Source organism: Monodon monoceros, unplaced genomic scaffold (genome assembly GCF_005190385.1).
Source record: "Monodon monoceros isolate NGI ecotype Baffin Bay Population unplaced genomic scaffold, NGI_Narwhal_1 Super_Scaffold_11, whole genome shotgun sequence".
NCBI lineage: Eukaryota > Metazoa > Chordata > Mammalia > Artiodactyla > Monodontidae > Monodon > Monodon monoceros.
The window spans coordinates 121,283,413-121,296,649 of NW_021703767.1; the positions used below are offsets into that span (position 1 = coordinate 121,283,413).

Sequence of the window (13,237 nt, forward strand, 5' to 3'; positions counted from 1 at the left end):
GGCAGCCCTGGGTTGCGATCCTGGCACTGTCTGGCTGTGGGATCTGCTCAATGTCACTATAAAATGCAGATAATGAGGTCTACTTCCTAAGGTTGTCGGGAAAGGACTGAATGAAACGGCCCACGGAAAGAACGTTGCCGAATACCTGCTAGTTAATAAGCGTACTTTGTTTTCTGTGGATGTCCAGAGCAGAATACTTCCAACACTCTGATTTATCGTAAGATCAGGCCTATCCAAAGCACTAAATGATAACAAGAGTTCAGTCTCTTTTATTCTGCTTTTTTTTAATGTCATATTCCATTTGAGTCCTAAGCATGTAAGCAGGTACCATGGAATGTAAACAAGAAAGGAAACAGAAATATATTGAATGACTCATATGTGAAACAATGCTGTGACTCACACAGATGAAACAGCTGCTTGGCTGCACAAAATAACACTAAAACGTTTAAAAAGAGACAACGTAGGAATAAGCTATTTTAATCAAGCAAAAACAAATTTATATCCATTAGTTCTAAAAATAAAATTAGACTTTTCCAACCCTTAACATCTGTATTTAATAATATCTTCTAACGAAAATACAGATGCTAAAACAGCAAATTACAATATATCTTGTACAGCATACAGTATGTTCACTGTTCACACTTACTTTAATTCTAGTTGGTCGTTATGTACTCAATGCATAAACATCACTTAGAATAAAATTTTCACAATTAACAAAAAATGCGACAAGGCTGTCTTAAAACGGCTCTGCTATAAATTGTATAGAATATACAGGATTACAAAGTCAAGTATTTTTTTTTATCAAAATATACACCCCTCCCTGAAACTAACACAAGCTATCAACATTTTCAACGAATGATACAATTATAGAAAATATTTGCAAAATTATTTTTTTCATGTATAAATATTCTGCCATATTTACTTTGGTCTAGAATTATCAGCATACAAGTCCACTTAAAAAGTATCCACATGGAAGGGCTGGGAGACATCAGTACATGTAATCATTTTATATTTGGAGTTACCTCAAATCAAAGTGACTGAAACACACAGTAATTCTCCTTGATCCATAAGCCTAATTGAGATAAAACAAATTAGTAGATCACAGGATTGCTTATTCAATTTTCTAATCATCAATTCAAAATTTCTTAGGCCCTTTGCAACTATCTTTTTAACAAAACCCAAATGAATAGTGCAGGTATACATATATACAATGTATAAAATAAAGTCGGACTCGTTTGCATTTTTCCATTTTCCTCTATTACATAATACTGTTTGTAAGTGAAAGCAGATGAACAAAAGATAAATGCAAATACAATACTGGGGTTATTTAACAGCAAAGTACTACAGTATAAAAAGGTCAGCTTTGATCATGTCCTTTTCTGGGTGTTTAAATGCTTTCTTGCCCACCCCAATCCTTATTAAGTCTTCTTCATGGAGGTATCACAACGCTTGGAGAGAGAATCTGGAGTCCTTTGAGCTACTTCTTCACAATGGTAACCTTGCAACCTTGGGTAATCTTGGGTTTCCAGCTATCACATCCCGTGAACATGAATGGCTGCAGGTCATCCTTGAACCGGGTTCCAGATTCTGCTCATACTGGTCATCAAGGGGTAAGAATGTTTTCTCTCTCTCTCCTATTCTGGCAGTTTAAAAAGTAAGAATCATGACTTCCAGCCTCCCAGGAACCTAGTCCACATGACGGAATATCCTACAGGGCAGTTAGATTTTGAGGGCAGTGCTGATGGTGTGGGTCAGCATAAAAGAACATTAAAAACGGAAGTGGTTTTCAGCAAGCGGGCTAGATGTCTGCGAACATTAAGACAAGGCATCTGGTTTGTGGATGTATTTCTGAGTCATATCAGTAAGTGATGGAACCTTGTCACTCCACATTCTATCTCCCCACCCCCCAAAGACAAAGCTCTGTTCGAGGCAAGGAAGATCATCACTCCCTCTGCCCCCTCAAGTCATTAATGGGTGGGGCGGGGGTGTGTGTTTCTCTTGTCCTTTTTTTTTTTTTAAATAGTATGTGCTTGTGGGCTGCATAATCTCCAAGAAGGCTAACAATGGTAGGGATTGGGCTTTCTGTCACTTTCAAGTGCCTGGGAATTCACCACCGTACACATGCTTTGCGCTAAATTTCCTGGACACTCCTTCAGTGGCATGGAAGGCGTCAGGTTTTACTTGAACCCTTGAGACTGGTTAAATCTATCTGGAAAGACCTCCATGTCCATGGCCTTGTGATGGATGGAAGACTGCAGGGAGTTTCAGAAGAATCTGACCTTTCTTCATTTTCTGAAGTGAGGCCACTAAAAAGTAATATACAGCACAGCACAGGTAACCACAGGTAACTTCTGGGAAGGCTCTCCCCCATGGATAAGGCATGACCTATGTTTTCTGTGACTTGAGTAGACCAGTTCTAATAACAGCTCAGCCATAACTTCAAGAGAACAGCATTCCATCTAAAAGCATACACATGCTCTTAAGTAATATTCAAAATGCTTTCTACTGATTTTTACATCAGTCCTCATTATTTGCAGATCTATTGCTCATCATTATAATTCACTACAGGGGACATGGACAGTTAAAAGTTAGAGTGATTTATATATGTATTTTACAAGGTTTGTGTTGCAGAAAAGTACTTCTAGATAATGTATGAATGTCCTACTCGGGTTACTCATTTCACACATATTTTCAACTATATTGTTTCGTATGTATCCATTAATTTAAACAATTTTAATAGAAGCTGGTTGGGAATAATGACTGTCATAGCTCATTTACCTTTGAACTTATTTATGAAGATGACATTTTCATGACATCTGACCCTTATTTTCTCCAGTGACTAAAGACAGTTCAGCAGCCAGTTCCTATTAGCACTTATTAGAAAGTTTTAAATTACGCTAAAATTAAACTCTTTTCTTTCCCCCGACTGGCAGAAATATCATAGCTGAGAACTTCATAAACTTTCACAGGTCACTTGGGATACTGGAAGATTCAGCTACTTTGTTTTTGTGTACTTTGCATGAAGTTAACGCTAAAACCCAAAGTAGATATTAGGATCCTTTTCCTGGAATTTTCACAAATGAGATTTTCTTTGTTACATTTCACTCCTTCATGACTGTTATGTGAACAAAATTAAACAGAAACAAGAAAACGGCTAACTTAAAAAAAAAAAACAAAAACCAAAAAACCCCCGAAAAACCCAAACCCACCAACTTATAGTTTCGAAGATTTTTCTAAGTATCACCATTCAAAGGACATTATCAACAACGGTTTGTCCATTATCCTTTTGGTCACTGTCTTCTGAATCAATGAAATGTGGATTCTCCAGGGGATTTGAGTTCTCGTGGCCTGTGTCACCTTCCGTTTTCTCCCGCTGACTTGGGCTTTTGAATAAGTGTTTCTTCTGGTGCATTCCAAGGGCAGCAGCTGTTTTGCAAATTTTGGGGCACTGGAAGCAGGCATAGCCCTTCCCATTATGCTCTCGGATATGCCTCTGCTCGTGATTCCTTTTCGTGGAGAGATACAAAAAACTCTGAAAGCAGAACTGACAGTGGTATCGCTTTTCGCCAGTGTGGATTCTTTCGTGGATTTTGAGGGTCTCATTCAACGTGAAGGCCTTGTTGCAATACTGACAGACGAACTCCTTCACGCCCAGGTGGATGCGCTCGTGTTTCTGTAGGTTGCCTTGCACCGAGAAGCACCGTCCGCAGGTCTTGCACTGGTACGGCTTCTCTCCCGTGTGACACCTCATGTGCATCTTCAGGGTGGAGGGGCTCTGGAACTGCTTGGAGCAGAGCTCACACGCATAAGGCCTGGCCGTGAGATGCCGGTGGGGCCTCCCTTGATTCCCGGCCCCCGAGGCTTTGTCTCCGTCACAGAGTTCACACTGCAACTTGGGCATCTCTTTATTTTCTTCTTCCTCGAAGGCCTTCTCCTGGGGAGCCTTCCCCACTGCGCAGTCCAGTTCGGCCGGGTATTTACATTTGCTGCTCGGGCTCCTGTTTTCATGCTCCTTCCTCCAGTTGGCTTTCCTCATTTTTCTCAACTGTCTGGATTTCTTTTTGGGTTTGTAGTTGTAGTAAGGGCGCCACGGTTTATCCGTGGAATCCTGGTCACTGGCATCGTCAAACATCTCACTCATCTCCACGCACTCGGACTGGCAGAGCCCGATCGGGCTGTCTCTGTTGGTTTCCTGTTCACTCTCTCGTGGCGGAGTCTCCTCCTGCATTTGGTACTTGGGCCTCCTCCCTCTTTTATAGAACAATTTAGATCCTAGGATGTGCCTTTTCACAATGGCTTCGTTCCCGATTTTCACCGTTATCTGGCAAAGGGGCGCGACGTTGCTGTTTGTGGAGGTTCCCGGGAGAGCAGGCTTTGCGATGTAAGTTTCAATTTTACTAGTTTCTTTAATGATATTTGTGGTTTTGCTCAATGACCCTCCAGGATCAGCAATGTATCTGGACTCCTCTGGTACTTCTCCCCTGTTACACAGGATGGTTTTCTTTTTCTCCTTCATGCTCTTGGGTCTGCTGACAACCCTCCCCACTTTGTCTGGCTCGGGTTTGCCGTCGTCTTTCGGGCTCTGACTGCCAGCCAGGTCCGAAGGGGCTGCGGGGTTGTGGCTGCTTGTGGCAGCAACGGCATTGCTGTGCATTATCACCGACGAAAACTGGCTGCTGTGCACGATGACCGAGGGGGCTGAGCCACTGTAGCTGATCACAGAGGTGGAGTTCTCACTGCCATTACTCACAGACAAAACGGGCGCGTCCCCTGCCCGGAGGCCCGAACTGACGGCATTTTCAGCCGAAGAAACTGACACCTCTGTCGAATAAAAGTTACTGTCCAGATCAACTTTCAACTCTCCCCTCTCTCCCCATTTGGTACCCTCTGCGTTTTGTGCACTGGTGGAAGTGGGTACATCCTGACGTGCTGGTGTTTCCAGTGGGATGGCTGGACTGTTGGTCAAGGTGTTTACACTGTTTTGGAAATTCAGAGTAGGCAATTCAGAGCCGTGTGGATTCTGAATAACATAGGGACCAGGTGCAGACTCGTTCATCTGACTGTTTTCTCGAGTATTTTCATAGGAAGAATGTCGGTAGCTCTTGTAAGGAGCCCTCTTGCATTTCATGGGCAGGAGCCTATAAAGCTTATATGGATAGACACTAGGCTTCAAGCCCCCGTTTGCTGTTTTTTTACTGATGGAAAGTCTATGATCGATGGCATGGAAAGACTTCTGGTGGTTTTTGAGTATATAGTAGGTCATGAACGTTTCCAGGCAGAAAATGCACTGATACCGCCTTTCTCCTGTGTGCCAAATCTCATGTCTTGTCCTATACTCAGCCAGTGCAAATACTTTGTTGCAGTAATGGCAAGGATACGTTCTCCTCCACGAGTGAACATTGGCATGTCTTCGGAGGCTGGATAAAGTCACATAACTACGTTTGCATACTACACAGCTGTAGAGCATTTGCCCGTTAACAAATTTCACCATGTGTTCTGTTTCTGGCAAGGTACTTCCGGGACTGGAAAATTCACCAATGCTATTCTCAGATAATAAAGGTTCTGGACCTGTGAATGCACCTCCATTCTGCCCAATGGTGGGATAGTTTTCTAAGAAGCGCTGATTCCCTCCAGGAACGGGCATGTGGCTTGACCTCATACAGATCTGCTCGTGCCGATCCAGTCTGTTGAGGGTGCTGAACTGTTTGTTGCAATGCTTGCACACCAAGGGCTCCTGGGTTGGCTTGTGAAGCTGCATGTGGGCGCTGAGCAAAGTGCTACTGTCGAAAGATTTGGAACAACAGCTACAATTGTAAATGAGAGGCGGCACCTCTGTGGCTGGCAGTGTGGGGACATCAGAGGATTTATTTTCATCTGCCCTGGGAAAATGGACCTCTCCTTCGTTGTTGTTGGGAGATTTTGAAAGGGAAAGAATTGCAGCTGGCTGTGGACTTCCTTCTTGATTCATTTCCAAGTTGGTTGCTGGAGGGGGGGGTATATTTTCTGGAGGTGAATCCGAATCCTGGGGTACGGAGATTGTCTTTGGCTTTCGGCATGTTTTCGGTTTTGCTGCAACAGCTTCGCAGTTTTCTTTACCTGTTTTCCCAGGTGAACTGCTGTCCCGTTCCCGTACAGGCAGGCTTCTGTAAGCCTCAGCCACGGAAGACACTGCGTAGGAGTGCTCGGCGAGGGTGTGCACGGGCTCCACCTCGTGGCAGACGTCAGTCCTCTCCAGGCAAAGGCTGGTGGTTCTCATGGAGTCGGAGACCTTTTTGAAACTTGCCCTCAAGTCCAGTGGAGAAAACATGTTATTACTATTTTCCGTTTCGATGATGGAAAATGCATTTGTGATCCTTGGCCCATTAGTGATGGCTGGTTCTTCATGCCTTTTTTCATTTTTTTCTTCTTTAACCACTCCCTTTTCGGTAATGCAGAATACATAAGGACCTGGGGAATTTGAAAAGTTGCGATCGGTAAGATCTTCCAAGAAGGATATTCCCAGCTTTTTTCCTGCAGCTGCAAGATCAGTGACTGTTTCTTGTCTCTTGACGACGACTGTGGAGCTGTAGATATAATTAAGGATTTCTGTAAACACTTCGGCTTTGAGATCATCCAGCTCCAGGACGTGGCTGGAAATACAGATGGTGTGACTCCAAAAGATATTTTTGAAATAAAGGCTTGAAGCAGCCAGGACATTGCTGTGGGCTTTAAATTTGGTGTCTTCCACAATGATAGTGACATCACATAAAATGCCCCGAATGCGCTGCTCATTCAAGATTGAGAGCACTGTGTCGCTGTGAAAGTCGTCCTTGAGGTCCCTGGAAAGGGACATGACTGTCATCTGAAACAAGAGGAGAGAAATGGTTCAGAGACCCTTCCACAAGGAGCTCCTTTATTTGTCGGCTGTTTTTAATTTCTTTGAAAAACGTTTTTTGTATGAAAATAATTGTTTTTTTTTAAAAATCTCATTCTGTTGCTGCTCCCAAGACTTGGAGTCAACCTTAGAAGTTTAATCTTTATCTTGCCCCAGCCTGTTCCTCATACCACTGCTAATAGTTGTTATAGTTGGAAATCCTCCCAGAACTTTTTCTCCTTCTTTCTCCAAAGTTGTAGCTTGGAGAAAGGTTCCCCGGCCAAATGTTAAAGGTCTCATCATCACGCAGGGCTGCCGCACTGAACTCTTAGAGTCGGGCAATGCCATGGTCCTACCACAAGCCTCCTTATCTATTTCAGAAGATCGCCCTGATGATCTGATCCAAACGTAATTCATGAAGCAGGAAAATGATTTTTTAGAAGTTTTCCCTAAGTAAGCAGTACCTGTGAGTAAAGGCATTGGCTGCTCGGGAAAGAAGCAAGAACTGGAGGAGCCATTCCTGATTTGTGGCTCCGAAGGGTTTCTCAGTGTAGTCTCAGTCTGCATGACCAAGTCTGACCACTAGGGGCACTCTGCCCTCTGGCCCTTCCTTGTGGGGACCCATCCCGTTCCTTCTGATTTCGCTTTTATCACAGCCAAAGTAGACTGGGGTGTTCAATCAAAAAGGAGACAAGACAAAACAAGGAAAGTATATTTCTGAGTTTACAATACCGTGTCTAGTCACAGGTTCCTAAATTAGCACAATTTAAAGGCACTGTGGCTCTTGTTCTGGTCTGAGGATGCTACCTCCGCTGTTCCCAGAGCTCAGGTCTTGTTATCCTCTATGTTCTATAATGAGCCTAGAATGGCCAGAGCCTACCCACTAATATTCTAGTGAGGAACAATCCAGAGCAGCGGCTTTCATAGTTACCCACAGTCAAAAATACACGGTACACAGTGACTTAAGACAGAAACGAAACTAAAACTTACCCTTACTACGTGTGATGCAGTCTGTTCTGTCCTAATTCTCTTTCACGTAAAAAACGCTAACAGCAACTCACCAAACTAATTCCACTACACACTAATGGATCACTCCCGGACTTAATCTGTACCCCCCCCCCCAAAAATACCCCCTTTGGTCTAAAGGATATACTACCCAGCTCTTCATCAAGTCTATCTCTAATCACATGATGTCCAGAAAGCCATGTATCTTGCTGCTATTTCTTTAACTCCCAGTGGCAATGTATTCCTAGCACTGGAGTATAATGTTTAGCCCACGGCATTTATTCAGTTGGAAAAGACCAGATGGCCACATAAAGGATCTCTTTTCACCTTTTTGTAAGGATTATAAGCTCTGCCCATTATGTTATTTAGACAGTCCTTTATACAAGAATCCATTCGATAACTTCTTTTTATCTCATTCAGCCATTGGAAAAAGAGCATTTCTACTAACAAATTCTTCATTATTCAGATAATGAGAACAAGGTACTCACCACATTTATTCTCTCTTAATTCTCGAGACGAGGATGCTTAGAACTAATGTTTACCATCGACTGTTGTGGCCACTGTGAGCCTGGGTTTCTGGTGTGACTACTGTCTCACTTTCTTGATTTAGTGATAGCTCTTTTACTCTTGTTTTCCCTGCCTTTAAGTGGAACCTTCCATGAATCTTTTCTAGGGATGTGGGGGATTAAATCTTTAAATAAAATTAAATGAAAAGGGATCTCTGGAACACCCCCGGTGGTCCAGGGGCAAAGAATCCAACTTCCAATGTAGGGGACTTGGGTTCGATCCCTGGTCGGGGAACTAAGATTTCACATGCCACGGGGCAACTAAGCCCGAGCGCCACAAATACTGAGCTCACACGTCTCAATTAGAGTACAGAGCCCCCGTGCTCTGGAGTCCACGCGCCACAACTACAGAGCCCACCCACCCTGGAGCCTGCATGCCATAACTAGAGAAGAGAGAACCCGCATGCCACAACTTGAGAGAAGCCTGCACGCCACAACTAGAGAGAAGCCCATGCTCCACAACTAGAGAGAAGCCCGAGTGCCGCAATGAAGATCTCGCATACCACAACTAAGACCCAACGCAGCCAAAAAAATAAAGAATATAAACTTAAAAAAAGGGGATCTTTATGGCTTCCTCTGTGCCCTGAAGGGAGAAAGGTTCACCCCTGAATGGATAGCAGCAGTCTATCCTTCACTGGCTTATAGATCAATAACATACTTGGCTGGTGCTTGTTTGGCCTTCCTTGAGGTCTCTCTGTTCTGGGCCCCTGTAGGATCTACTTTCTCTCCTGACTCGTACCTTCTCCTGTTTGGAAGGGTCAGACCAGACCATAATGGGCTCTAGAGGACTCCCCACAGCAAGTTTTATATTGCCAGTACTAGTTATCATTAAAAGTTATCATCAGATTTGAGTTAAAAAAAAAATCACTCAGGATCACTTAGGCTGCAGTGTGTGGAAAGGATCAGAGGGAGGCCAGCTGGTTGCAAACCAGCTAGCGAGGCCGTCCTAGTGGTCCAGGTAAGAATTAATCCATCCACCCCAGACAGAGTGGGAACCTGGGAAGGAGTGATGGCTCCACCTACACCTAAGAAAGTGAGGCCGGGGGAGTTAGTATCTGAACTCAAAACTTACTTTAATTCCCTCGACCAATATTTATTGAGCAACTGCTAAGTACAAGGCATCAGGCTAAGTGCTACAGGAAGATAAGAGTTCATCTCTCCGTTGAACAGATGTTTACTGAATACCTACTTCATGCTTTGGGACAGTAGTTCCCAAACCTGGCTAGGCATCAAAATCAGCTGGGAAGCTTTAAAATAGTACAGGTTTACAGATTCCCCCTACTCCGCCCCTGCAGAGATTCTGGTTTGGAACAGCTGGGGTGAGACCCTGGAATCCGTATGTACTTTTGTACCTTATTTCGTGAATAAGTAATACATTCATATGATAACACATTGGAAAGGCACACCGAGTAAACACTGACAAGCCTCCTTCCCACATTGTCTCAGAGGCTCTTCCGGTGGTTTTTTATCAACCAGGCAGAAGCAGGCCTGGGGGCTGACACTAAAAGCCAGGGCCGCTAGAGGAACAAAAATACCGCCCCCAAAGGTCTGTGGTACAACAGGGAAAATAAGATGTGCTCATGAAAAGCTGTAAAACACAGATTCCCAGGGAAGGTGAAGGGTCAAGAGCGCTGGGAGAAGGTTTCAGGAGTCGGGGGGAGAGGGGCTTGGGAACGGGTGTGAGCCCAGCAAAACCTTGCAGATATGGACAAAGCTGAGGAAAAGGAATTTCAGTCAGAAAAAGGCACAGTCGAGGGTTTTACGCCCTCAAGAAGCTTGTAATCTAGGAGTCAGTGTAACACTTTATTTATTTTTATTTTGTTGTTGCTGTTGTTTGCTTTTTGTTGTTTGCCACACCATGTGGCTTGCAGGATCTTAGCTCCCCGACCAGGTATTGAACCTGGGCCCTCAGCAGTGAGAGCGCGGAGTCCTAACCACTGGACCACCAGGGAATTCCCAGTGTAACAGTTTAGTAAAAAGAATCCAAATCCGCAAATGCGAAGTGAAAATGCGGTGAAAGTTGTTGAAGATGCAATTTCAAGCCATATTCTGCCTGTCCAACATGCAACAAAGAAATAAGCTAGAAGTCTGTAGGCCAGAGGGGACCCACCATAGGCCACAAGCACACCTGGTCCCCAAACACTGTGTTTGACCCCCATGGTTTTTGGAACCATGTTTTTGAAAAACTGAGCTCATGTTGAAAACAAGTAAGATTTAACGTAAAAATCAACATATCTTTTCTTGAAAAACAGGAAGACTGGACAGCGAAGGGGTTGTTGGCTGCCTGGCAACCGCGTGGCTGTGTCCCTGTGTCACTGTCACCTGCACGCACGTGCTACCTGTCCAAGTACTTACCGCCAAGCGGCTTCTCTCAGTAAAAAGCCCAGCCTGGCCCCTTCAGGCAGTTTGGTTTGTGCAACTGATAAGAACATTAAGCAGAATCACTTTGCACCCACAGTTCTGAACAGACACACTTAACGATATCCCTAAAATTAGAATTAAGACATAAATGAGCTCGTGGGGGGAGGCAGTCATTCTCACCAAAAATAGTATTCATTGACTTAAGAAAAATTAAAGTGATCTTCTCTGTTATATTTCTGCATTGAGAGTAAATGAAAACAGAAGTCTCAGGAGTTCCTGCCAATGGAAAGCCCACAACAGACTTCAGAAAAAGAAACAGAAGTTGGAAAGCAGATGAAATTCAATTTACACGTAATTTTCTAAAACGTGTTCAAAAAAGCAAGTTTCGTGCAGTATATTATTTTCAGTAGTACTGCTGAGATGGAATAAATAAGCATGAAAAAGGCTAACAAAAATGATGTAGATGCAAAAATTCTGGTAAGCCAATATTAAAAAAAATAAACTAATTTGTAATTAGGTAACTGTGGTCATCTGACTTATGCTACTATTTCCCTGAGTTGGTATTTTAGCTGTAATAGCTTTTAACATACACCTTCTAAACACATAAATACACATACATATATATCCACGTGCACATACCAATAAATCTATGACTATATAACTATATGAACATATGCTGTATGTAAATATATTTTATAAACACATCAAACAGGATGAACTTTTAATTCAGCATCTAAAAAACAGGATACTTGGACTTCCCTGGTGGCACAGTGGTTAAGAATCCACCTGCCAACGCAGGGGACACAGGTTCGAGCCCTGGCCCGGGAAGACCCCACATGCTGAGGAGCAACTAAGCCTGTGCTCCACAACTACTGAGCCCGCGTGCCACAACTACTGAAGCCCACGCGCCTAGAGCCCGTGCTCCACAACAAGAGAAGCCACCACAATGAGAAGCCTGTGCACCGCAACGAAGAGTAGCCCCCGCTCGCCGCAACTAGAGAAAGCCTGCGTGCAGCAACGAAGACCCAATGCAGCCAAAAATAAAATATATAAATTTAAAAAGAGAAAAAATAAAAAACAGGATACTTGCGAGAGAAAGTGGGTGCAACTAATAACGATGCCAGGGCAACAGGTATACATTGGGACTGTACCCTGGGAAATGAGGATGAATGATCATCCTGTTTTCATATACATAACTATATAAACAAAATATATATCTCTATATAAATTAAATATAAAATTCTAAAGTTATAATTACATATATGTACATTTACATAAAGTATACTTTATAAATATGTAAATGCTTTTAAGAATTTTATAAATCTATGATAAACATACTTTATAATTATACTTCATATAAATGCCACTAGGAAATTCTACTTAATTAGCATATTTAGAATCTGCTGCTCCTTTTGTCTCCTGCCATATTCCAGCCTTATACAATACACATTCATCGCATGCAAAGGTGGGCACTTAAACAAGATGCTTTTGATGATTAAAATGACTTTTCTTCACTTACTTGTAGAATTAACGTTTTAGAAAAGTAAAATAAATCTATGCTGATGGTAAAACATGCAAACAGTAGAGAGGTGGATTAAGGTACAAGGCAGAAGGCCCCCTCCCCACGCCAGCCTCCTCAGTACACCCACAGCACAGGGACTCCCTATACGGGTCCTTTCCTCATCACTCGGGAGGATTTCTACGCTCCGTATGAAGCTTTAGAAGAAAAACTGTATTTCCTCTTGAGGTTCTTCTTCTATCCTCGCCCCTAGCTCCGCTGCCGGGCAATTCCTATCATTCACTCATCTCAGATGACACCTCCTCTGGTCAGCCTCCTTCCTCACGGATTTCTAGTTTGGGGTTCCTCCCTTTATAGTCGCATGTAATGTTGTGCGTCTGTCCACATCTCTATCTTTCCCTGTTTGCTCCTTGAGCGCAGGGACAACCGAGCTCATCTTGGTACCCTCTGCGCCCGCAGGGCGGGTGCAACACACTGTTGATGTCGACAGTGAGCAGAAACGCACTGGCTCCTCAGACCCCGGGCAGCAAAGGCCTTAAATAACATACTGTGCTTAGAAAGCTTTCTGGTTTAAAGCTTTAAAAATTAGACCTAGGTGAACCCAAATGCTACTCTAGAGAAAGCAAAATTACCAGGAAAATAAAAATAAATTCCTGTTCTTTTTTCCCCCCCTAGCTTCCTTCTAACCTGGCGGTTCTCAAAGTATGTTTCATGGACCTCTGGGTCTCCCAAGACCCTATCGGCAAGCTCTTGAGGTCAAAACTGTTTTCATAGGGGCAGGACAGGAATAAAGACGCAGATGTACAGAATGGACTTGTGGACACGGGGAGGAGGAAGGGTAAGCTGGGACCAAGTGAGAGAGTGGCATGGAAATATATACACTACCAAACGTAAAATCGATAGCTAGTGGGAAGCAGCCGCATAGCACAGGGA

At 43.5% G+C, this 13,237-nt stretch overlaps 1 protein-coding gene and 1 non-coding gene across 6 annotated transcripts in view; both read right to left on the reverse strand.

Moving 5' to 3' along the window:
- Positions 1–253: 253 nt before the first annotated feature.
- Positions 254–13,237, reverse strand: part of ZBTB38 (zinc finger and BTB domain containing 38) — a 76,150-nt gene continuing 63,166 nt past the window's right edge. For all 5 annotated transcript variants that reach the window (XM_029213936.1, XM_029213938.1, XM_029213937.1 and 2 more), the window contains one exon: positions 254–6,841. In XM_029213936.1, the coding sequence (XP_029069769.1) occupies positions 3,248–6,841 (3,594 nt within the window). In that variant the 3' untranslated portion in view covers positions 254–3,247. The remainder of the gene's footprint in view (positions 6,842–13,237) is intronic.
- On the reverse strand, positions 10,304–10,376 carry TRNAE-CUC. Its single transcript has one exon. It is a non-coding gene; the product is annotated as a tRNA-Glu (tRNA).